We start from the raw sequence: 26,915 nt of genomic DNA, 5'->3' as shown, positions 1-26,915 counted from the left end.
GGGGTAGTCTCAGACAAAAAGCATAACTCCAAACAGAAACTAGACCACTGCTGAAATGAGTGGTTAGAAAAAGCTTAAATTGGTTTCCTCAAGGATTATTGCCAATGACAAATTGTTGCCACTTTTTAAAAACATCTGCGTGGCCACTCTCAAAGAAAGAATTGCTGGGAACAGATGGCTACTTGCAAAGATTACTGCCAGAATACTGAGGAACGTTCTCTCCAGCTTTAGACTTGAATCACTGAATATAATACTTTTTACCAGGCCTAGTAGCTTAAATTATTTCTGACCCTCCAGGGACCGACAGTCAGTGAAGCCTACTCTGTCTCTGCCTCCACCTGTTATGTCCCCCATCCCCACCCTCCCAGAAAAACTTCTCTCCCTTGACAGAAGAATCATGAAGGTCCTGGAAACAGAGGTACATGTGGCTGTCTAGAAGAAAACTAATGGACCGGATAGAAATGAAAATGTTTACTGCCTGCCTTTCGGCAACCATTGCCTTAGAGTCGTGGATCGCAGAAGATCTTCTGGACACCATAAAGGTAATGCTGCTACAGAGAAATGTAGAGAACCAGCTGTGACTGAGTTCTTTGCTGTGGACCTGCAGGGCAAGTTATTTACCTTCGGAATGCCTTATCTGGTAGAGACAATAGCTAGTTGCAGATTCCTTACCTTAGAATTTCCCCCAGGCATCAGTCTGGATCCAGAGATTTTTCTCAAGCAGTACCCCGTCGCGTCAATCGGCTCCATGTCCCCCATCGGCGTTGTCTGCCCTGGATAGGACGTCGCAGGACCTATACAGGAGCCGCCCCGGCATGGTGACGTCAATTTCTTTTCACAACTTTCCACGCAAGAAGCATGGAGCCATGAAGAACACTGACCACTGGTGCGTCAAAACTTGGGCCCTGAAAGGGAGCCTCTCGCCCTAGAAAGCAGTTTGCAGAACGGGAAGGATAGGTGGGTCGGTAAGAATCTGCAACTAGATATTATCTCTACGAGATAAGGCGTTACCGAAGGCAAGTCTCTTGTTCATATGATAGAGACATCTAGTTGCAGATTCCTTACACTAGGTAAGATACCCAAGCAGTGCCATCCCCAGAGGTAGGTCTGGCAACTAAGATCATACTAGTAAGACCTACAGGACAAAATGGGCAAAGTGCCCATCCCTAGGGACCTGACTGTCCAAGCAGTAGTGTTTGGTAAACGTGTGTTGAGATGCCCAGGTTGCCACTTGACAGATGTCAATAGGACCTCAAAGAGAAGGGCAGAAAGGGGATCAACAGACTTGTTAGTGCACCATGCCACAAAATTCTTCAAATTACATGCATATACCTTTTTGGTGGAGGGACGCCTGGTTGCCAGGATTACATTACAGACTTCAAGCTGATGGTCAAAAACTGTGAACTGCTGCCGCTCAATCTCCATGCAAAAAGGCGGAAACTGGACAGGTTCAGGTAGAGAACCATCTCCTGCTGCAGAAATAGAAGATCCTCCCGAAGGGGCAGTCTTATCAGAGGATTGAGGGCCGTGCTCAGTAGCTCGAGATACCAGACTCTTCGTGTAAAGTCCGAAGCCACAAGGATTACTTGGGCCTGGTCATTCTTGATCTTCTTGAGAACTCTGGGCAGAAATAGTATGGACGGAAAGGCTGCCTTAATTCCACAAGACTAAAAGCATTGTTGAGCGACTGCAGCTTTGACTGCTGAAAGAGACCTTGTGCCACCTCAGGAAGGAGACGCCATTTGTGATCGACTAAGTATTATCATCTGCATTTGTCCGCTCTGGCGTTCAAAGAGCCTGCCAGATGCTGAACCATCAGGAAAATCACCCTGGTGTTCCAGCCATGTCCAGAGCCTCCTGATCAAAGGTTCACAATACAACTGCATCCTGCTTATTGCAGTACCAATTGGCAGTGATGTTGTCCGCGAACACCTGCACTACCTTCCCCTTGATAGAGGGAAGAAATGTTTTCCATTCTAGTCGGATCGCAAAGAGCTCTGACAGGTTGATGTGGAATGTGGACTCCGTCAGAGACCATACACCTCTGATCTCTGCCTCTCCCAGATGGTCACCCCATCCCAGGAGTGACGCATCTGTCACTACTGTCAGATCTGGTTAGGGAAGGGATAGGATCTGCCTCTGACCCAATCACGGTTCATTAGCCACCAATGCAGATCTTGCGCAGTCCCACTAAGATCTGGACCATGTCGGAGAGATTCCCCTGACTCTGGGCCCACTGGAACTTCAGGTCCCACTGAAGAGCTCGCATATGCCATCTGGCACGAGTCACCAGCAGTATGCAGGAGGTCATAAGGCTCAGCAGCCTCACAGTCATTCTCACCAAAATAAAGGATGGAGGCTGACAAATTGATATGATAGCCTGAATATCCTGGACTTGCAGCGCCGGAGGATAAGCCCAAAACTGCTCTGTGTCCAGAACAGCTCAAATGAAAGGGAACATCTGAGAGGGAGTCAGGTGTGACTTTGGCATGTTTATAGTGAACCCCAGCGTAGTCTGGAGGAGATGGGAGGAGACAGCCTACGCCAACCAGCCTTCAACAAACAGTGGTCGAGATCCCGGAAGACTTCCCTGATCTGCGGAGATGCGCTGCAATAACAGCCATCACCTTGGTGAATACCTGAAGAGCGCTGGAAAGGCCAAAAGGGAGCACAGTGAACTGAAAGTGCTTGTGGCTTACCGTGAACTGCAAGCCACGTCTGTGGGCAGGCAGGACGGGAATATGGAAACAAGCGTCCTACAAGTCCAATGCAACCATTCAGTCTCCTGGGTCCAGAGCGAACCTGAGCCAGAGTGAGCATGTTGAACTTCTACTTCTTGAGGATTAGGTTAAGGGGAAAAAGATCTACAATAGGGCGGACAACCTAGTCCTTTTTGCGTACCAGAAAGTAGCAGGAATAGCAACCACAACATACTTCTGGCACAGAAACCTTTTCTATGGCTCCCTTGGCCAAGAGAGACATAACTTTCTCCCAGAGAAGTGCCTAGTGATCCTCCGTCCTCTGATCGTAGGATGGTGGCATGGATGAAAGGTGGCATGGATGGAGGGAAGCCTCAAAGAGGAGACAGTAGCCCCTTCTGACTATCTTCAAACCCCTCCTGTATGACGTGATGGATTGCCAGTGGAAAAGGTGATGAAGGATCCTGCCTCTGACTAGTTCCATTTGGAGGCAGCTGCAGGTGATGTGGGGGACTGGCCGGACCGCTGACTCCCTGATCCAGGAGGGCGATGGATCCCTCATCCCTGGCCACGCAGAGGCTGAGCAGCATGCGCTGCACGATGGCTGGATGGGAACAGATGTAGCTAGGTGCCCCTTCTGTAGCAATTAACAGGGCAAAAAGCAGACTGAGGGGGACAAGTGGTCAGTGTGAGGCCCAAGGGCCTGGCCGTGGCACGAGAATACTTGAAGAGCTGAAGTGCAGAGTCTGCTTTTTCTCCAACGAGACCGTTGCATCAAAGGGAATGTCCATAAGGTTCGCCTGGACATCCTCCAAAAAGCCAGATTTCCTCAACCAGGCGTGGCCACTGTTGATGCAATTGCTCCGCCCAGTGAGTCGGTCATGTCACGTCCACATAGGATCGTGAACTTTGCTGCATCTCTCTCATCAACAACTGCTTGGGAAGGTACAGCCCGGGCCTCCTCTGTGACCTGTGGCAGCACTTGCGCAACCATATCCCATAGTGTAGGGGAATAACGGCCCAAAAGGCTTGCAGTGTTCACGGACTGCAATGCCAGGCTGGTGGAAGAAAACCTTTTCTTCTCAAGTGTGTCCAGCCTCTTGGATTCCCTATCCAGAGGTGTGGAAAAGAACGTTCCATGGGAGGTAGAGGCTTGGATGACCCAGCTCTCAGCAGTGGGGTGTTGTGTAAGGAATCTTGGGTCACCTGGAGCAGGGCGATGGCGGTGGGCAGTTTTGCTGTTCACAGGAGCCGCTGTGCTGAATTTGACAAGATGCCCAATAGGACATCCGTAAGGGCTTTTCTAAAGGGGAGCAGGGTTGATAAAGCTCCAGAGTGAAGCACCTCTGTGAGGAGGTTAGGCCTGACTGCCACTGAAGGTAACTCAAGGTCCAGGAGCTCAGCCGCTTTTCTCACCACCACAGAGTATGACGCTCCCTCCTCCACAGCCATGGTAGGAGGAGAAAGCATTCCAGTATCTGGGGAGGTATCCAGACCACTGGCTTCGCCCAAGTCCGTACACTAGTCCATAGATTCTTGGAGCTGGTATTCCAAGGGGTTCAGCGATCCCTCCCATTCCTCACTGCAACTTAGCCAAAAGGAATAAGGCTCAAAATCTGACAAAAGGGGAAAGGCCTCAGTCAGCATCGCACAACGCCTATCCGGCTCCATGCCAGCAATGAGCATGGGGACAGGTGGTGCCAGGAGCATTGGCTTCAGGAAAGGGTGAGGGGGTACGACTGACATCGTTATGGATCCAGGCATGGATCTCTAGGTGCGCTTAGGAGCTGAGGCCCAAGCAGCCAGCGCAGACCTGAAGACACCCCCTTCTGACTTCGAATGGCCCAAAGGCACGCCAGCTGTGTTGGACTGCCCAAAAATGAGGCGCATTGCCTTACAAAACTCTTTCAGTTTAGCAGGGGTCTCTCCAGCTCCCAGGAAACTCGGAGAGATGTGGAATTGGCCCAGATCCAAGCTCAAAAGAGGGAGGCCTACATTGAAAACGCCCCCACTCCCTCGTATTGTCGGTAGATAGACGAGCTGAAGTCAAAGAACGTTTTACTTTTTATGCCTTGACTTACCCAATCGTCCAGAGGACTTGGAGTGTGATGATCACGGGGGGTGTCTTCCAACACTGGTCCAGAGACATTCCTCTCAATCTAGACTTGCCCGGGGTCGAGCATTGGGCTGCCATCAGCTTCAGGGTCCAGTCCCTCAAAGCCTTTTTGATGCAAGGCCCGACACTCAGAGCAGGACATCGGTTGTGGTTGCGCTCCAGGCACAAAATGTACACAAGGTGCTGATCCGTCACAGACATTGCAGGGCACGATACCAATCTTCCCCAGACACACCACGAGATAAACAACTCACAAAACTTTGAAAAAAAAAATAGTCAAAAAATGACTGAGCTGTAGTTTTTTCTTCAGATCAGCTATGGCTGGCGCTAAAAAAAAGAACTGATGTCAGCATGCTGGGGTGGCACCTCTATAGGATCCGCAACATCATATCCAGCGTGGATGACACCATACGGAGCCAATGTACGCCACCCAACAACACACAGGGGTACTACTTGAGAAAAATCTCGGGATCCAGACTGACGCCTAGGGAAAACTCTAAGGTAAGAAATCTGCACATTGATGTCTCCATCAGATATGGGGTGGTGGGGATCACCCTGATACTTGCAAATGAGGACTGCTGGTTGGAAAACCAAGCTATTTCGAAGGTACTTTTTAACACTAAAGTTTCTGTACAAGCATACAAAATAGGGCACAATATTTTGCCTTTATATTTTCGTCCCTCGAGCTACCTTCGGGCATTGTTTTCCTGCAGTGACAAACGTACATGCACTTCTGCTCAACTGAAAATTTGTAAGAACGAAATCCAGCCATTGCTTGTTTCAGTTTGAGTCCACTTTTTTTTTTAAAGCTTTTTCCAATAAGCATTATAAATTGCTTTTGCCGTACGTTTAGATTCATGCACCAAATTCCTACATTTTTGCTGGTGTTTCTCTTATTACATTCTTATTTTTTCAGCTATTAAGATTCGGACGGGGTTATAGTCTTTATTTTCTGATCTGACTTGTTGATTTCATATACTGACTCACAGGTACTGTACATGTTTCTTTGAGAGAACCCTTGCTGCTTCACACTGCTACCAAGGGCAAACCTGGCATTCCTCGCACAAACCAGCTCACCTATTAAAAGCCATGTTATTGGGCTTTGTGGGAGCTCAATCAAAGCACACATAAAGGTTGCAACATTTACTTCACTTCTTGAATCCACGAAGCAGTCACTTTATGCTATTCATATCTTGGAACATCAACTCTTATGTATCCAAAAAACCCTATGCTTTTCCAGCTTTTAAATGTGCCATTCATAAAGGCAGACATTTTGGTGAAAAAAATAGTAAATGGCATATGAGGGGGGCTACAAGAGCACGGTGGAGCTTGCTGCCTATACCCCAATATTTGAGGTTACAATTTAACATAAGGGTGTCTCTAGCAATTACTTATTTCTGCTAAACAGGCTTATTCAGTACCATGCATGCCAAGGCCACAACGGGAGACTAGTTCTAGCAAGGCAAAAATGACAAAAGGAATGTCAGGACTTCTCTTGTCTAAATCCTGTTGTAGGTCCAGGGTGGTATTCGCTCAGTTCATCTTTACAAACTTTATCAACTCAATTCAGTGTGGCTCCAACACATTCTCCGACCAATCCTATGTGGATTCACTAAAATGCATCACTTGCTACAGAAGTGACATCGATACCTGGTAAAAATGTTAACTGGAATTTCAGAAAGGTACACAGATAAAACAACTATTCATTGCCACCTATGAAGAATGATAGTGAACAAGTGCATGCCAAGTATCATGAAGTACCACTTAGCGATTTGTAATGTGATCTCAATCAAGCCCCATGATGGTTTGCAATGGAAAAACTAAACAGTGACTGACTACTAACGAAAATAAGAGGAACGCCAGCAAGTACCTTTGTAAATTCAAAGGTGGAGCATGGTGATGCTCAAAGACACCATAGCACACAATCTTCAGATTTCCTTTCCTGGTTCAATAAAAGGTATTAAACTACGGCCATGCACTAGCAGCGTGTATCAGATGTACATCTAGTGCATAATAGTTACATTTTGAAATCTTATTTCATTAAGATGGATATCTATACGACATACCTGCAGTCTGTGTGAGGTAAGCAAGAACTACACTAACCCAGAACTGTATCAGTTCCTCAAAACGGGCCAATGCTTGACGCAGTGCTTTAAAAATTCTTTGTGTGAGGGAACAACTGAGCCATGAACAATTCAACTCCTAATTTAAAGTTCTTTTCGCCTTTGGAATGGGCTTACCGATAACATTACACAAACTGAAAAGGACGACGCGCGTTACTGACATGAAAGCAACTTGGTGAAATGGGTAATGACTAAAACAATGCTTTGAAAATTCTATCGTGCACTCAAGAATCTAACAAAAAATGCATCATTTTCCTCTATTTAAGAGCTCACCGTTGTCCAGTGCCGCGCCTGAATCCTAGAACAGACCAGGTTTTGCCAAGAATCTCAGAAGGGTTTTCTTCTGCATCAAGTTCATGGCTGTGAAGAAAAACACTGGTTAATTCTCTAGAAGTGTGTAAGTAAGTCTGCACAAATAATGTTAACTGCTTTAGAAAGGGGGCAGATTCCAATTGCCAGTTGTAAGAGTTATATAACTAACATTGGTGGAGAGTTTTGTGCTGAGGCAAGAATAGAGGTGCATGGAGTTTGTAACTGCAATCGCTCTGTACATCAGTGTATTTATGTAAGAGTATCTGCTGACACAGTTCACCAGCTCAAAACATTTATCTCCGTAAAGTGTAATGGATGTGCTTTTATGTAATTATTATTTGGAAGATATTTTCATAAATTCTGGGATAGAAGCCCTTCGAATTAAAGACCATGTAGTCTCCATTTTAAACTTGTTGCAAGCGAAGTGACGAATGCAGTAATTTACTAATATTAGGATGCTTCCATTACGGAAGCATATTCAGAAAGTGAGTCAAGGCATCCCATTCAGGTCAGTATTGTTTGCTCTTTGACACATTTCGCACCATTTCAAAGCTGAGCACAGGATAAGAGCTGACGGGATAATACTAATTAGCCATCTGACAGCTCCTACAGGAAATGTGTGAGTTTATAAAAGTTACTTTTTCTTAATATTTATTAAAAATCGGACTTGACTACTGAACTGGATTTTAACATTTATTAAAAATAGTGGTTTAATGACTTTTCTAACTGAACAATATCCGGAGCCACAGTATTAGTATTTAATAATGCTTTCAATTGTTTGTCTATGGGCCAGCCAACCTTCCTGCAGTGAAAATAGCTTTTGGGGGCTAGTCACTGTAACAACATGCTAACTTTAAATGTCTACATATCATATATTTAAATACCACACACCTTGCCATGTGGGCCACAAGGCCTACATAGGGGTGACTTAATATCTAAAATAAATGTTTTTACCTGTCACTAGGGGTTTCCTTTGACAGGTCACAGCCCATGTACTGCACTGTTACAGTCAGGCTAAAGTGGTAGGTCGGAGGCCATGGCTTCGCTGCCACTACAGTGAATAACACAATAGGTGCTGCAGTCACTTTTTGGCATTTAACTTCCAAGCCCTGGGTACACATTCTACAACATGCACTATAGTCTTATAGGCAAGTCACATTTGCCAGTTAGGAATAAGGAAGTTCAAATATGTTTGAAGGGGGAGCATGGGCACTTATTTATGGTTAGTAGGTGCAAAGTGCACAGAGTTCTAAGAGTCAGCAAAAATATAGGGTCCAGCTTAAGGTGAAAAAAATCAGGGGTGACCTCGTAGAAAAGGCCTATTTCCTTATATTAGCCTTGGGGACTCAGAGTCAACATAGGCTGGAAAGAAATGTGAAAAACAAACCACTGGTAAAAAGGAGAGTGTACAACTGGCAGGAGAGCTTGATAACGGTCAAGGAACAATGGCGGAAAGCCAGCTACTCCATTTAAGGAGTGCGAATTGAAAGAAAAAAAAAGCCATTAATGTCACACAGTATGCCATCACTAGGATTCCTAAGCATTCTGTATGGGTTAGAACTATAACAGATTTACATCTTCTATTGGATTAAAATGTAACATATTAGAAGGAACAGAACAAAACATTTCTTGAGTTAATTTAGAACTGTAAAATGTTGAGGGAGGGAAAGTTAGTAATCTTAGTAATTTTATGACATGCAAATCTTCAGACAAGAAGAAACAGTGTGCACCTTGAAACTGTTTAGGGCCTGGGGGGGAGGGGGAATCGGAGGGCTCACATAGCAAACACTGAAGCCGTACAGCTAAGAACCCAGAACCCTTAGGGTGAGGAAATGCCTTGGCAACTGCCCCACTGACAGGCAGGTCACTGGAAGATACAGACCTGACTAGTATTTATAGGCCTCGTGTAGAGCTGTGTATGTGCCAGATTGGCTCAAGAGTGCCAGAAATGAGAGATAGGAGCTGAGTATGCAGCTGGCGCTCTCTCCCAGCATACTGAAAGAGGACTGTAGTGTTTCAAGATCTTATAAGAATAGATCACCTGGAATATAGCATTGCAACCAGTGGGTGTTAGACCTAACAGTCTTAGGATGCCCTTCCCCCCCAACATTTTGCCTACCTACCCCACTTTTCTGACCTCATTTTTGTTGGCTTTAGGACTGTGCACTTTACCGCCGCTAACGAGTGCTAAAGTGCTTATGCTCTCTCCCCATGTCCAGTCCCCACACAAAGGGCTGAATAACCCCCTAAAAACAGTAATGTTGGCTTATCCTCATTTGGCATATTTAATTTACTTATAAGCTCCTAGTAAAGTTTACTACATGTGTCCGGGCCTGTAAATTAAATGCTACTTGTGGGCCTTCAGCACGGATTGTGCCACCCAGTTAGGTAGCCCTTTAACCACGTCTCAGGCCTGCCACTGAAGAGTCTGTATGTGCAGTTTTACAATGCCATGTTGACCTGGCAAAATAGCCTTTTTGCCAGGCCCAAACCTTCCCCTTTTAATACAAATAAGTCACCCCTCGACTACTGAGAGGGCAGGGTGCAATTTATTTCAAAAGCAGGAAAAGTACTATTAAGTTTTATATGTCCTGGTAGAGAAAAACTCCCAAAGTCGTTTTTCACTACAGCAAGCCCTATCTCTCCCATATGATAACATTGGGATTACCGTATTACATTTTATATGTGTAATTCACAATCTGGAAGAGATAAACATTTCGAGTTTGGGGTCTCTGGAATCGCAATTTAAAAATCGCAACTTATGGTGACATTGGATTTCAAACTGTAATTCTAGAAATGTCTCTTTTGGAAAGTTGGCATTTTCTTACTTTAGCCATGTGGTGCCTGCTGCACGTGTCAGATCACTTGTCTGGGGTAGGTGACAGCTGGGCTTTCTGTATTGACCACAGACAGCCACACACAATAGGAGCTTAGGTGGGACCTGATGGGCCATCCTGGCAGGATGGTAGAGTGGACCGAGCCATAGCCTCGCTTAAACCTGAACAGGCTTTGTCCTGTTCCCAAACAAAGGGCTGCATAACACCCTGTAGTGAGTCTGGAGCTACGGCAGGCAAGACAGGAACTCTGTGTACTTCAAAGGCCTGTCTTGGAAGTCTCCCCCACTTCAAACGCCCGACTGGGTATAAGTATTGGACCTCTGTCACCACCAACTCAGTACACTTCTGGACCTGTGACTACTCTGCCAGGAAGAAGGACCAATGTGCTACTTAAGTACTGTCACTCTGCTGGTCTGCTGCTTTGTTGGATTCCTGCCCTGCTGAGCTGCCCTACTGAGCTGCCCTGCCCATGTGAGAATGACTGGACCTGCATCACTTGATCCCAGAGGGACTCCAAGGGCTAGCTTGCTGGTCTCCTGATCCGAAGTCTCAGGCACCTAAAATACTTTCAAGGACTCTGCTCCTGCACCTGTTCCCTGCCATCTGTGAGTCTGCCCTGCCAAGTTGTGCCACCCCAGTCCAGGACCCTTGGAAGTGCCCTAAAGTGTTTGATTTAGCGGAACCGTTGCATCCTCTGCTGCGGCGCATCACCTTTGGTGCTGGGAACAGAGACAGCACATCACATCAAGAACACCACTGCAACGCTTTTCCCAGTGTAAGGCCCTCGCATCCCTGTGAATGGCAGCCTCTATGAAAACACTGTATCTCGGAATCGCAGCCCCTGCGCTCATCAGAACTGACACATTGCCTCAACTGCACAATGCACCCTCTACACCAGTCTTTCCATCTCAAGCCCCAGGGCCTGGATCCTTCATGTTGACGCAGCAGGAGCTTGCACCTTAACTTCGCTGCATCACTGCTGTTGTGTGAAGAAAAGCGAAACATTATCTTTACTGTTTGGTTCAGCACCAACGCAATGCTCTGCAACCAGGATTTAAGGTACTTTGGTTCAGCAGACCCAACTTGGTCCCTATAGCCGGCCCGCAAACCACTGCAGTGGGCCTGAACTTTTGACTTTGTCCAGGTTCATTTCGACTAGACATCCTCAAATGGCAGTTATTGTTTCTAAGCACTATTTTACAGTTTATTCTTTGAAAATTCTTAACTCAAGTTTTACTTAATGGATTTTGGTCTTGTTTTATTTATTCAAATCAGAGTTATTGTTCTAACCTGGTGTGGAATCTTTTTGTGTGTTTGAACTGTTTTACTATTTGAAGTTTTGCACAAATTCTTAACACACTGCCTCTAAGTTAAGCCCGACTGCTCGGTGCCAAGCTACCAGAGGGTGAGCAAAGGTTAATTTAGGGTTTGCCTGATACTTACCCCGACTGTGATTGTGGTTACTGTTTGACAATGGGTCACACCATAGTCAACCAACAACCCAGTTTCTAACAGTGTGGAAAAATTATCCTGGGTCTGTTTTCTGAAACAAAGACAGTTCACATTTGGCATACTGCACAATTAAACAGCTATCAACCAGGCATCGCAATGTGGTTCCAGTGTTGTCGAGAAGACAGATAAGGAAGGCCATGTATTAAGGAACACAGTTACAAAGTGCCAACCATACCTTTATGTTTTATCCCCACGCCGTGATCCACTTGCAGGGGAGGGGGTATTATTTTTAAACAGCACAGGCTATCACTGGTCATGGCATTCTAATATGATGTGTGAAATGCATAGCATACTCTCCTGTTGCCTTACTGATAAGCAAATGAGTGAGAATGAATAAGCTTTAGAATACCCCTCTGTTTTCTGAACTGGACGCTGCGAGTGGACTGCTGCTGCTTCTTGCTCACTTTAGCTATAACAACTACATCTCTATAGTAGAATGATCACCCATGAAGAAGAGGGGCATGGGAAAAGTGAAAAAATAAACATTAAATCCTGCTTAGAAGCCAATGAGGAAAGGTGGACCTGTACTACCCAAGACAAATGTCCAGTGAGGGTTGAGTAGACAGAAATTACATCAATGAAAGGAGATATCACACTGCTTATTCAGGAACATTTACTGGGATGTCTGAACTACCTGTAAACGAAAACTATAAAAACACATGATGAAGTGGTTTACGGACATGTCTACACAGATCGGCGAAAGGGCACACAGGAACAAGAAAAATATATAATCTCTGGTTGGGTGATGGACAACGATGAAACAAAGATCCTTGTGCATGTGGACTACCACCTCTGTGAACTGCATAACAAGTGTGAGGCTCATTCCACAAGAGGCATCTATATACGCAATGTGAAAGAAACACAAACAGGGTAAGTCGTGAAACACATGAAAGGTCTTTTCTCTGTCACTTTGCAAGATGAGTCATTGTTCCAGATCAGCTCTGTAAAAGCACCCGGACTCAGGAAAAATACCTGAAGGCATAGAGTGCGGTGCTAGGGACATCCTTGTAAAACTGTATTTGTCTCATCTTAAGAACTGGGTCATGAGAAAAGCTAGAAAACAAGAACCCATCTGCTACAGATGCTGCAAGGTCCAGTTTTATATGATCTATCCCAAAATATTTTGAGCAGCAATAAAGGCGTGGTGTCAACGATGAAAGAACTGTAATCCAGGCAGGTTAATTATCATTGGTTCTTACCCTTCACAAAAAACTTCCAGACTGGCTGAAAGTTGGAGTAAAGGAGGGAAGGGATATACTGGCACATTAGTTGGGGTGAAAGATGGCTCACAGAATTTAGAAGAAGGTCGTTAAGCATGGGTGACAACTGGTAAATGTGGGCACCAGGAATGGAATCCACCTAAAGGTTAGGGTGTGGTGATGATGAGACAATCACTTTCATAATCATAGTGCAGAGTAGATCGATGGAGCAGCAATGAGCAACTGGAGTGGGACATGAACTTGCAATGTGTGAGCTGCTGGGTGAAGATGCAGTGCTGTCTAACACTTCTAAGGGATGGGGCAAAGGAGAGAATTTTCGCCCAGCATGTGGACATCACCTATAACCCCTAGGAGATATTAATAAGTCACCTCTTTTATAACTATATTGTTGTTAGGAACATGGTTATATGCCTGCAGAACAGACAAGCGCCATATTATCAGTAAGTGATTGAGACTCATCAAGAGATAATTTGTTAGTAGGCGGGAAGAGAAAGCAGTGTGACCTACCATGTATTGTGAAAACAATTAGACAAGTTATAAAAAGCAAATGAAACAACTATGATCGGTACCTAATTTACATTAGAGATGACAGTGTTAAGCCTAGAAAGACTTCACAGAATGCCTTAAGCAAGAAATTTTCATGGTAAAGGCATTTTTGTGGTAAAAATCTTTTCTAGTAAATGCATTCGTTGGAATGACAGATGCGTTGTAATTACCGCTTTGTAAATGTAATTGAAAGAGTGTGTTACACTTAAAAATGAAAGCCCTGGATAATGCTGTCAAGGGTTTCTGACCACTTTCGGACATTCTCCTAAGGTTCCCATGAATTTTGAAGTCTAGTCAAATGCAAAGTTGGATAGCTCCATTTTGAGGCGTTTCCTGAAATGCCCTCAAGGTCATCTTTTGAATATTCCACCCGTTTGGAACTTGAACTCCTAGGGATATGTCTCCATGTTTAAGCCTCTTCAAGGTTTGTTGAGTAAGCCGATGTAATGTAGCTAAAAGGAGATTTTCGTTTAGGATGTATTGGTTGGCAAGCTTTTGCAGGCACACCTGGCATTTTTTCTTGCTATAGCATGGCTTATGTAATGAAGTTCAGCAACAACAACAAGGTGGTGGATGGAATGCTTGAATTAATCTCAGCCACTGGCAATCGCTCTGACCGCACTGCAGTCCATCATGTTTTTTGCCAACTGTGCCACCTTAGTTTGGACCCAGCAATATGCAAAACCGCCTTGACCTTGACTCCAAAAGGAACAGTCCAGTCCGAACTGCCAAGCCAGATTCTCAATGAACAAAAACACAAGTAACTCAAGACCACTTTCAACATACTAGGGGGTCTTCAATCTGGTGGAGCATGACTCCAGTGGCACAGTGAGCATGGGACACACCTATTACACTAGGCACAGCAACTGCAACAATAACAAGGCTGTGGATCCAATGCCTGAATTGATCTCAGCCACTAGCAATCGCTTGGGCTGAACTCCAGTCCATCAATTTACTCCTATCATGCAACCTCAGCCGGGACCCAGCCATATGACAATTCCCCTTGACCCTGCTCCAATAGGAACATCCAAACATAAAAGGGGATAGGCCATGGTTGAGGTGCAAATTTAAGCTAGTTCCCTTCTGGACCTGAGGGAGACATATGGCATCCCGGCGGGGCACTTCCTGCTGCATGGTGCTTTGATGGGCAGGGTTTGTGAGTGGTGGGAGTGGGGTATCGCAGAACCACTTGAATATGCATGCCTGCATTATCTGTTACTCATAATGGCGAGAACGAGGGTGATCACATTACTTTATAGGGCTCTGTTGAAGGGGGCTCAAAGAGACCTAAGTCAGCTGTGCAAGCATTGGGAGATAGATTTAGGTCCCTTGTTTGATGAATGAGCTTGAAAGAGGACTCTTGGATCCACCCTCAAGGTGTCCCGAAATGCTAGGTTTAAACTCATACAGTCTTAGTATCTTTATAGAGCGTACCTCACTCCCAGACGTCTACATGCATTGTGTCCTGGTACTGCATCAGCATGTCCTACAGTCCACATGGACGACGTGAGATTTTATCACATGGTATGGTCTTGTTCTATACTGGTTCTGTACTGGGTTACTGTAGTGCAAGTTATTTGTGGAGCCACAGATAGGCACTTTGATTGTACTCCACAACTGTGCTTGCTGGGCCTACACAATTGCAGCGTGGCCAAAAAGATGACGGACATGTTTGTGGATTTGGCGCTTATGCTTTCCCTTAGACAGCTGAAAATGAGCTGGAAATCTGCCAGTGGCCTCTACTTGTACAGATGGGGGAAGGAGCTTGTGAAGTGGGCAGATTGGGAGAGGGAAACAACTCAGAAGTGCGAAGGGTTCCGGTATTGCCTGCGTGGGATGCTATATTGGCGTCCCCAGAGTAGATGCCTTGTGACAGATTGTGGCTGAGGAGGTGCGCCTGGGGTTTCCTCACTGGCCACAAAGTGCTGCTGTTGCCCCTGGACCCCGCTGCTGTTACCTGAATGTGCATGGCCTTGCTGTGTGACTGGTGTCAGTCCGGTTGTTGAATGTGGATGGGATGGAAGTGGCAGGGGATTCTTGAATCCCTGTATAGGATTCAGCTTACAGTCATCTATCACTGTTTGTATTAGTATGTTAGAGCCACTGCGGCAGCTTCTGCCAGCTACACTGTGATGCCACTTACTGTATTGTCAAATGCTTGTATCTTGGCTGAATTAACGGTTGCGTATTTGAACGCACATGCATCTCCCACTATGTTTTGTAGTGAATAACCGTTTGTTTGCATATTGCAATAAAAATATTTAAAAAAAACCATCATTCCTTACATAATAAAATGGCACGTGTTACAAGGAAAACGGAAAAATTCCCCCAAAATCTTTAGTTGAAGTGAAGTTGAAGTCATGATCTAAAAATAAGAAACACTAACATTAATCAGCTATGGTTATCTGCTAAACTAAAACTAATCCCAATGCATTGCTCATGACTTCAAAAATGATATCACAGATAACATACAAATGACATCAGAGAAATTCACTAATGACATTACATTTCACATCGCCATTGACATAAATAAAGCAACAAATTATTGCTTTGTTGTACAGCTACTAGCTGGCGGAATTCACAAAGCCTTATGATATAAATTATTTGCAGAGCACAAACAAATTTTGGAAGACCCAAGCAAACGGCAATGCTCGTGTCCTACGTTGACTGCGCATGTCTGCCTGCTGTACTCGGCACGTTCTGGGGAAAGTGGTGCTGAGTTCCATTCAAAGGCCATACACTCTGATACCACTTTATTAACCATAACTAAAGGTTGTTCATTCTGGGCTCTAGGGAAAGAAGTGCTAGCACTTGGACAAAAGTAAGCAATCATAAACTTTACCTATTATCTGCTCTTGGCCTTCCTCATACATCACATCTGAAGACGAAATCACATCATGAGGGACCTTAATGAAGTGGCATAACAACTGCTGACTGTAAAGAATGCATGTCGGAACAAGGCTGCACACTGGCAAAGGTATCTAGATTTTTAAAGACTTTGCCCAGTGTTGAGGTCTGCAGCACACTAAGCTGGCAACCTGCTCGACAAGGAGCAAACTGCTAGCCCAGATACGCATCCACATATAAAGCAATATGTTTGCATTATGGTTCCCCACCAACCTACTATGTTCTACTGGTATAATGATCAATAAAGTGAAACCTCACAAAACATATTGAAAAGTAGAGGTTTAACGTAGTCCACTTATTCCATCTCCTTTGAAACACTGTGCACATAGAAACCTAAGAACATGAAACAGCAGCTACAAAAAGTAGACATTTTCATGATTTTCTGATTGCTGAAGGCTCAAACAGGAAGTTCTGACCACCAAGCAGAATTCAGAAGGGTTTTCCGGAGACATCTGGCAATTAGTACAAGTGTAATTTGGGGTGTTCTCTGGAGCCCTGGCATCACCTGGTGTGATGGTATCAGGAACAGCAAAATGAGTCCCATGCCCAGCAAGCAGCTGCTAATACAACTACATAGAGGAAATGTTCATAATGCCTAAAACAAAAAATAAATCACTGTCCTTATGTTTACAATAATAAGAACTGTGACCTCATACTTGTCAACTTTGTGTGACCAAAGACAGATAAGGGTTTTCAGATTTCTAAGTGACTATTTAGCAAAGGAACAGGACTATGATAAAGATAATGAGTGTTTAATATGGACTGCCCAGAACTCTGTCACACTATGCATGGCAGTGTTGGTACCCTTTGGGATAAGCCTCTATTTGATACCACCCAGTTGTCGCTTGCTTATAAAAATGATCCCGATTCACTAAGGAGATAACAAAAGAAACATATTTGTGCACTGTTCCTAGTATCATAGTTTTTGTAGTTATTAAGCACCTATGTTCCACACAAGATGTCAGCAGCATGAGACAGAGAAAAGAAACCTCATAGGCCTGGTCATAAACATTGTGCCACAAGTTCACAATACAATGCCAGCAAAGAGAATACCTGCAATGTCTGAAATCGCACTATCATCTTGACACTGTTGGGCTCTGCAACCCCGGCACAATCACTCTCTCGGCAGCATCAGCTATAGCCCACCCAGTGCCTCTTACAATTCATTCTCCCTCAGATACCAGTGATGTATGATCACATGTATACTGTGAAAGGTCGCTCTTTCCTCGTTAACATCTATGAACTAAAACATACTCCTGTTTGCTCTTTGTGTATCACAGTGCCAGGCAGTAGTGTGCCCTAGCACATGTTCCCACACTACAAATGAAACACAAACTGTCACAATCTGATGACATAGAATGGATGCTAGCACAGCTGTGATGGTGGGCATCTGCTAATGCAAACCTACAGCTGTGCCTCAGTCTAGGCAGCTGCACGCACAAAAACTAGACTTTATCCTCCAGTGTAAAGTGCGAAGGGGTAAGTTTTAAGGCATGATCGGAGAGTTCAGCTCAGTTGTCTGATTTATGGCACCCAGACCAGCTGTCTGTGTCTTTCACTGGCTGGACAAACATGGTAGTGGCTGATTGGAACCTACTGTACTGTGTGTCAGTCTTAGTTGTGGCAGGGCTTGCGGGTGAGAGATGAGCACTACTGCTTTTTGTCAGCCTGTGGAGGGTCAATGGAATAACATCCACCCCCCCAGAAAGGTTTGTTACTGCCTCCTGTTCCAACCTGTCAATGTATTCACTTGCATCAGAAAGCTCATTATTCTATGTTTCCTTTGTAGGACAGTCTGATGTACAGTAGTGGACTCAGACATTTTCCTTCATAAACCAGGCTCCATTTTTTGAAACACCTCCGCAATACTTTGACAGAAGTGTTAGAAAGGGCTGCTAGAATGAATGTGAGGTGATCATGCATAACAGCATGTTGTAAAGTGCCCCCTTTTGGACGGCCATCTCCCACTTTTTGCTGTCAGATGCTGTTGTTTTTGACCTGTCAGTGTACTGAGGCCTGCTAACCAGGTCCCAGTATCAATGCTCTTCCTCTTAAACGGTCTTAAATTGTAGGTCAAATTGCATAGGTCAATCGGTAAGGGCCTTAGCACCCCTGTAAATCTGTAGTAAACGGTACCCAGGGCCAGGGTGGTAAAGGGGGTCACCAGGGCTGCAGCACTGACTGTACCACCTAGAGTACCCCAAGTAAAAGAGAGACTGCGGTGCTGCCATGTCAGTCTGCAGGAACAGCCATGCTACTCGAGTGAGACACTTCCCACACCAGGTGCAGGCAGAATCCCTGTTACTGCCCATGGACAGGTCAGTCACCCCCTAAGGCAGGCCCCCCCAGCCCAGGGGGGGCAGGGTGCACTGTCCCATGAGTGACAGCATATGTGCAGGAGCACATATGCCCCTGTACCTGCATTTAAAACGCAATGCTGGCCTGAGCAACCCGCAGTCCATTGAATAACAAGGGCTGGCATCTGACCACTGCTCAGATATCCAGCTCTGCAATGGCCCGGCTGAATTCCGGTGTGTTTGAAATCAAACACTGTGCTTTTTAACCCTGAACATGATGCCCATGTTTAGGATTAAATAGCAAATGCCCAGCCGGTACCCTTGGACCCCTTAGACGGTGCCCACTAAGTTAGCAAGCCCTGTACTGTTTTGGCAGGCTATCTCGAGGCACTGCCACCACAGATAAGAGTCTGACCTCCCGCTGGTGGTGCTATCACCTTGGCAGGACTTGAGACAAAGGGCCTGAGCAGGAAGGAGGGCACACCTCCTCCATTCAGGCTGGCTACTGAGATAAGCATCAAGGCGGTGAGCCCCAAAGGCTTCCCCTGCCTTTGATGTGCAAGTAGCTGTTGTGCCCCCCCCAGTGAAATACAAAGCCCTTCCCGGAGAGGCAGTCAGAAAATTAGCTATGCAGAAGGCCTACTCCTCCAAAGGACTAGCCACACCTTGTAGGTGGGCTAGGAGGTCTGCACAGCCGAGGGAGGGCTCTGCCATCTTGGCAGACCCTAAGAATAGTTGGTTCTGGGTAGAAGAGTGACATACTCCCACAGGAAGTCGTTACTTTAAGGACGGATTAGCCGTAGGGACTAGTACCCCATTGGCCACTGTCCCTCACACCCTTAAACGCCCCCTAAAATAGAATTTAAAAGGCTCCACTGGCACCAGAACTTCGATCTTACCTGGAAAAGAAGAAAGAAGCACAAAGAAACATCCGCACCAACAACAGGTCCTGGACTACAGCCCCAGCACAAAGAAAAGGACACAGAGTGACCTAAGGAGACCAGTACTGGAACCACGTGCCCGACATGTGCCAGAGGTGAAGATTCATTGATCCCAGCAAGAGGGACTCCTGTGGACACCGAGAATCCAAGAAAGACTTCCCTGACTCGTGGTATCAGCCCCCCATAAACTGCAGGAGTAAAGGTGGGCTGAGATCGAAGAACAGCGACCCGACAGGCTCTGTGTGTCGGAGCCTAAAGAAACTTGGTGGCCAGCATCTAAAGAGTGGGAGTGAGGCCTATGCCAAGTTTGAAATATCTACTCCCTGCCAAACGACCTCCAGCCTCCAGAAAGCCCGTGCCTCCCGCAGCTACCAAGGCTTATCTGCCACCAGCCCAAAAACAAACAGCCACACGACGTTCACTGACTCCAGGGCACCCCCACTCCCACCAAGGAGACCGACGTCACCTGCAACCCCTCTCCTGTGGTTTTGCATCTTGAAGGAAATGACTTCGACTCAAGCATCAAAGCATCTTTGGCACGACCAGCTCGGTAATTGACTGCTAGAAGCCACCTCTGCACCCAGAGCCACCGGATGAGGTGGTGAAGATCCAACTGTAGATTCATGGTCCTGCCCCCGCCCCCCAAGAGCCTCCACATCTGAAGGTAGAGTGTGAGTCCAACCCCAAGTCCAGTTTTGCAACGGAGTGCAAAACGCACCAGCCACTGCGGACCATTCAGCACAAAGGACAGCCAAGTCACCTCTGGAACGGACTCCCAGGGCAAGGTAACAAAAGTCTGACTGTTGAATCTTGGTCTAGGTCCCTGCTGAACCTTAAGTTCCCGTGGGTTAGTCGGAACTCACCCTACAAGTGCCCGAGTGAACACTGCTATGTTCCCCATTTACTTCAATGGAAACACTTCAAATCTACAAAGTAATGTAGTTTCTAAAGACTTAAAAATTCACAACTCCGGTTGTTCAAAAGCTACAAAGTTTGTTTTGGTGTGTAAATTAACATTAAAATCTAATCTAATGTTCTAAATCGGTGTCAGATTGCTGTTGAACCATGTCATTTACTTATAGTCCATGTTGGTGATGTGTAATGCTTTACACATGTTCCTCCAAGTAGCCTGACTGCTCTTTGCCACTCTATCAGGACTGAGCTAGGGTTTGCTGACAGTGAATTCGAGGTCCACACTACTGGGTATTGTGTGGTTATACCATGAGAAGACTACTTAGCTTTACCATATAATAACTTCACCTTGAGCATAATTAGCTAATGTTTGCATGCACAGCATAATCAGTGCATCCATGCATCTGCTCAGCAAAACTTCTAAAACCTTTACCACATTTTCCCTTTTAATCTTGATTAGTCACTGAGCTTGAAAGCTGTTCTCTATGCCAGGTCTGCTGGAAGGACCAAATTATGTGCCAGGGTTGACTAATTTAGGAGAAGGCATTTTATGCAGCATAATGCAGCATATTTTATGGTACCATTATTTCTTTATTTTGTCCTTTTTACACAGCTTAACACTGTCCCAATAAAGGTTTCACCTCGTTAGTCCAACTTTAAGGAAATACAACAATAAGCAATGGAAAAGGGACCAGTCAACCTTTGCATAGGGCTGCGTGGCAGTACTCGTCGCTGCATGTTTAGTAACTCTTGATCTACTTGAGCTAGAAACATTGTTTTTGTTAAAATCTGCCTATCATGCAGCAGATAATGGCTTATGTTGCAAATGTGACTAATTCATAACTATGCACAAAATGCTGTTACTGTAAAAAGTAAATAATTCCAATGGCTCTACCTATGCTGTATTCACGCACACCTAAAATAAAGGGCCACCTGATGAGATAAACCTCCACTTTCCAGTAAACAGAATAAAACTATGATCAGTTTTCCTTCATATCCTTATGTTTAGGCATAAATGTAAGCATGCTACCACCTGCACATGGTGGCTGTGCGCCTGCTATAAAAGTGTGAAATGACACAACCCAAAGCCACTCTTTGAATGTAATACGTTTGTATTTACTTATTTACACTCCTAGGTCAGCCCTACAAAACAGTATAGTTTGCTATAATATCTGGAATATAACATGATAAATTAAATACAATTGTGCAGAATATCTTATAAGTAAGCAATTCTAGGAAAATGGTAGGACAGAAGTATGCACACTACTTTAACATTATTAGACCTGTTACTTGCCTCCTTTTTATTTTCGCTTGCTTGCATTCAGGTGGTTCTTCCTCTTCGTCATCCCCTCCTCTATCCCTTGGCAGCAATACATCTTTGTTTTCTGATCTGGTATTTGAAGAATCCAGTGCACCTGAAAGTGCAGAGTGCAATGAGTTTTCAATTAAGTTGAACTTCTATTATTAAGACAATACAGACTTTATTTAATAAATATATGTTCACACTTATGAGTAAGCTACTGTTAGGCAAAACGAATATCCTAATTTCATGTTATATGCATGTATCTTTCACTAATGAACTGACCCCTCTATTGAATAATCTACAGGCTGATTACTACAGATAAACTTTTCAAAACTTGAAACAAAGTTGACAATTTTTCCACAGGGTTACTAGTACATAAGGAGTACATTTTCAAATTATTTTTAATTCTGAAATAGTTTAAGGTGCACTCTTGAATATCTAAAGCCTGAATGGTTCTAGAAGCCAACTGTAATAGGAGTACAATTCCACAAGCAAACGTTTTCCCAAACTGAATTTGAACTTATTTTCCCACAGGGAATATGTTTTTTCCACTGAGGAAAAACAAATCCCTTTTTAACCCAATCAGTTAAGGGAACTTTCCCCCTCCAGTCCCAAACTGCAAAAACACTTTGCGTTTGCCAGGAGTAAATCTCTATACGTACTAAGGGGTGGAAACCACCCTGTCTGAAATTCATTGGTGAATAACCACAAACATGAGTTTGTGAGTGTTGATCAACTTTTGCTAGGAGACACCACAGAAATAGCAACAAAGGCCCTCCAAGCCTCCCAACGCACCCTCTTGTAGTGTGGTCAGTTTTACGTATCCTTTGCGCATTAGCTTCAGGCTTTAGGCCTTTGTGCATTTTGCCCTGGATGTATTTTATTCCTTTGCTCGCAGCTTAGAGCCTCTGTGCACTTTGCTCTAAATGCTTTTTATTTGGCTTCGTACTGTTATTTTTCAAATAGCCAGTTCTATGGTCTTGTTTTATATTTCATATCACACTGTTTAGCCTACTTCAGCACTGGAGTTCTCCATAACACATTCTTGTTCACTCTGTGCTTCAGTCAAGGATACAGTCTGGTACATTGCCGATAGACGTGGTAGGAGTTTAGTCTTTGGCATGCCTGCATAGGGACATTTTGTGATCACGCTGACATGTTAGTTATAAAAACACTTCCTTGTCCCAATACACGCAAGAGGGAGATTCCGACCAGGGAACCACAACCAGACGCTGACTGCCTCGTTGCAGATGCTGAACCAGATCACAGGCCTTTGCTCAGGTATGAGGGCTTATGTCTCCTGAGGGATTCAGAAAGGCAAGTTAGAAGCTTAACATGCTGTGCTCGAAATAGAACTAGCAGAGGGAGAGTAGAAACTAGTAAACACCATGAAAGCGTTGTTCTTATGTTTTACTCTCCTGGTGACTATTTCAATCCTACTGTGTTGTATTGTTCTGGTTATTGCGGCTCATGCCTTATTATCTAAAATGCAGTTGTTTTATTAAAACATTATATAAAACTTATACTGCCTTTGTCATTTGTATATGAGATCATACTGTAAATGAGAGAGTTGGTTTGGATCTGAGTGACCACGACTTCCCTGAGAAGTTCCAAAGATGTCATGTACTCGGCTGACAAATCAACTCTTCCCTTTGGGGGAAATGAGGCACTGCTAGTTAGCCGGAGCAAACCCGGATTTAGGGTGACAGAGTTCCTTCCACGTGGGTCAGACTCAGTCCCCCACACCGTGATCGATCCTGCTGCCTAGAAATCCAGTAGTCTCATTTAGGATAATGAGAGCCCACGCGACATGGCGCCACCAACGATTGGTCAGGCTCCAATTTTTGGGTCCGGCTGACTCTCTCGGTCTCATATATATTTTGACTCCTCGGTTCCGTAAGCGGAGACGTCCATGGGGCTGAGGATTTCCGCCGCCACGGGATAGGTGCATCCTATTACTTAGTGGTCGGTTGTTCAAGCTTGAACTTTGAAAGGAAAAACCCCGTTATTGGTATGCCTTCTCTGCCCAGGTGCTGTTTTTCTCTAGATGGCGAATCCTCTAGTGGTGCAAGTAGGGCTTAATATGCCCCAACTGCTCACGGGACATCTGTTAGCACATGGCCTGACAGTCCAGGGGGGTCCGGTCACTTTTGTGGTGGACGCCCATGCAGCCTATAGAACAGAACTTTTTTATTCTTGGGTCATATTTCCAGCAGTTGATGGGGGTTCAAACACTTTTCACGAATACACTGTGGCGAATGTCCCTGGACAGTACAGGGCATATGCATACTTAGAGATACCTTTATCTTATCAAGAACACCATAATTGGCTTGATGGCGCCCTCCCACACAGAGTAGCACAAGTAAGGTTAGGTCCACTGAGTAATGATGGTCCGACCTGGCCTTTATTGGCTACTTACACACGATATCCTGCGGTTGCTAATTTGGCAGTGGCTGACGTGCGTCGTTTATATATGGATTTAGCAACTACATACAGAAGACTGGTTCAGTTTGTCATGCAGGCAATAAATACTAATGCAGCGCGTGCTGCTCTGGCGCACCCACAGGCAGTGGTTCCGGGTATCAATCCGGCCATTGTACAGTAAGTTATGGGTAAGGTACCGGCTAAACGTGAGGAAACTCCATTTTGGCTGGCACAAAAAATTATTACGCTGGAAGCAGTATTTCCCCATGCGGGACCTCAGGATAAACATAGAATATTGACGATATGTTTGCCGTATGGAATGGTTCCTCCAGTGGACCTTTGCAATACCTGGGGCACAGGGTTTGCCGCGCTCTATACTACAGCACACGGTACACCAACATTAGCTAATCTACCGGAAGTGCTTAAACAAATTCAAGATGAATATGGGGCTGCCCCCACCTTAGATTTAGGCATGCAGTTGATGGGCAATTTTGCCGCAGTTTCTTCTATTATTTTGAGTAATCTCAAGGGAGAGGCAGTAGCACTAGCAGTGCGTATGCGTCTTCGGGACGTTCCGCAGATTAATCAGGAGCGGGAACTCCCGAGAATAATAGCAGAAACATATTCCAGTATTGGTCGCGATAGCCTAGGGGCTAGACCGCAAAAACCCCAATTACAGTGTAAAAATAATAAAGATAATGCTAAACAACAGCAGCCTGAGGGTACTAAGAAGCGCTGGGAAAAGAAACAGCAAACACCTAAGAAAGATGGGGGTCAATCTCCGCAACCGGAGACCCCGCAGAATAGGTATACTCTCAGGAATAGGGATAATTTGAAAACGCCTGATAGATATCAATATACTGATACATGCCAATCTCGTTCCTTTCAGGACTCCTCAGACAAAAGAAGTGAGAGAGGTGGGCGGTCAGAGCGGAGAACTGAGTACGTGAAACCGAGACAGGAATCACAACGCTCAACAGAGGTTTCTGTTAAACAGGAAGAGAAACCGCTTCAACAAAAGCAACAATTTAAAAAGAAGAAAGTGGCAGCAGTCTCAGTTCGACATGCCGCTCAAGAAGAGAGTTCTCTTGACGAACAAGACATGGGCGTTGGCACTGTTAGACAGCGCGGCAGAGGTCACAATAGTTCGCCGGAGTCTTCTAGAGCATCTGGAGGTGAAAACAACTGATGACTTCATACAAGTCGAAACGGCAGATATGCGTGTCTCTGATCCTGATAGAGTATATAAAGTAACTCTGCAATTAGAAGGGGACATTGACCGCATTGTACATGCCATCTTTTGGGACCATGTGGTAAAATCATATGACGTTCTGCTGGCCGAACAAGATTGGCCACCTGACTTTGTTTGCGATTGTCCAGTTGGGGAGGAGGTTATTATACCTTCATTCTCACAGCTTGTTCCGAGAGAACTGACGGAGTCCTATAGTAAATCATGGGCTCTGGCACAAGCTCCCGCCCTATATAGAAATAATGTGGGGTGGGATAGACAATCACCTTATCATGTAATTCCAATAAAGGGCGAACCTCAGCCGCAGCCGCAGTATCCTATCAAATTTGAAGCAAGGGCATTGGTTAGGAAAATTCTTAAACAATTGGAATACCAGGGTGTAATAGAACCCTGTGTCTCACCGATGAACAATCCCTTATTTCCAGTTGCTAAACCGGACCATTCATATAGGATAGTGGTGGACTACAGACACTTGAATGAACATACGCGCACATATGCAATACAGAATTCACACAGCGCAGCGCTTATGAATAATATAGTGCGTAAAAAATACAAAACAACATTAGATATCTCGAATGGATTTTTCTGCCAGAATATAGCGCCCGAGAGTCGGGACTATACCAGTTTCAGTGCGTTTGGCTCTCAGAAAAAGTTTTGCCGTTTGCCTCAGGGGTATAAGAATAGCCCAGGACTATTTTCAGCTTGTGTAACTGAAATTCTGCATGAGTTGGACCCTGAGGCGTTATCATATGTTGATGATATATATTTGACAGATGATGAGATTCTGCAACATCTAGGGCGTGTAGCACGCATTGTTGTGGGGTTTGCTAAAATTGGATATAAGTTTAATTTTAAGAAATCAAAGATTGCCTTCCTCAGCGTCATTTTCCTGGGATATGAGTTGTCGAATGAGGGCAAGAGCTTAGCGCCACATTTTTGGGAGAAATTTGCTCAATTGCAGCCTCCTAATACGGTTCGGAAGCTCCAGTCATTATTGGGGTTTCTGAATTTTGGCAGAACTTACATTCCTGAATATGCTACACATATAAAACCCTTATACGAGTTGATTCGCCCGAATTTTTCGAGTAGATTTTGGACGATTGAGCATACACATATACTTTGAGATTTGCAAACTGATCTCTTAGCAGTTAAACATTTACACACACGGGACAATAAAACGCATTTAGTCATCAGGGTGATACCTGGGGCTGTTGGGTTTACATATGTCACCTTTAATGAGGGTGAGACAGTCCCGATAGCATACAAGTCCCACTTGTATTCTACTGCAGAACAACGATTTGCACAGACTGAGAAAATACTCACTGCAGTACAGATGGCTGTGATTAAAGAAAGACCTCTTGCCCAGGGCCAACGCATTATTGTCGTTTCCCCGATTCCAGCTTTAGAGGCTGTTACAAAAGCGAGTGTTCCTAATTCGAAAGCTTTACACCCGCGATGGATACAATGGGCTACGTCTTTGACAGCCACTGATGTAGATTATATATTTGACTCTAAAC

General features: G+C 44.9%; 1 protein-coding gene across 2 annotated transcripts in view; it reads right to left on the bottom strand.

Moving 5' to 3' along the window:
• TGS1 (trimethylguanosine synthase 1) overlaps nucleotides 1-26,915 on the bottom strand; it is a 279,522-nt gene that overhangs the window by 180,911 nt on the left and 71,696 nt on the right. For both annotated transcript variants that reach the window (XM_069220193.1, XM_069220194.1), the window contains exons 5-6: nucleotides 21,717-21,837; nucleotides 7,212-7,298 (exon numbers count right to left, since the gene is read on the bottom strand). In XM_069220193.1, coding sequence (XP_069076294.1) covers nucleotides 7,212-7,298; nucleotides 21,717-21,837 — 208 coding nt within the window. The remainder of the gene's footprint in view (nucleotides 1-7,211; nucleotides 7,299-21,716; nucleotides 21,838-26,915) is intronic.

The sequence above is a fragment of the Pleurodeles waltl genome, chromosome 2_2, assembly GCF_031143425.1.
Source record: "Pleurodeles waltl isolate 20211129_DDA chromosome 2_2, aPleWal1.hap1.20221129, whole genome shotgun sequence".
Lineage (NCBI taxonomy): Eukaryota > Metazoa > Chordata > Amphibia > Caudata > Salamandridae > Pleurodeles > Pleurodeles waltl.
This window is presented reverse-complemented; position numbering and strand designations above follow the sequence as displayed.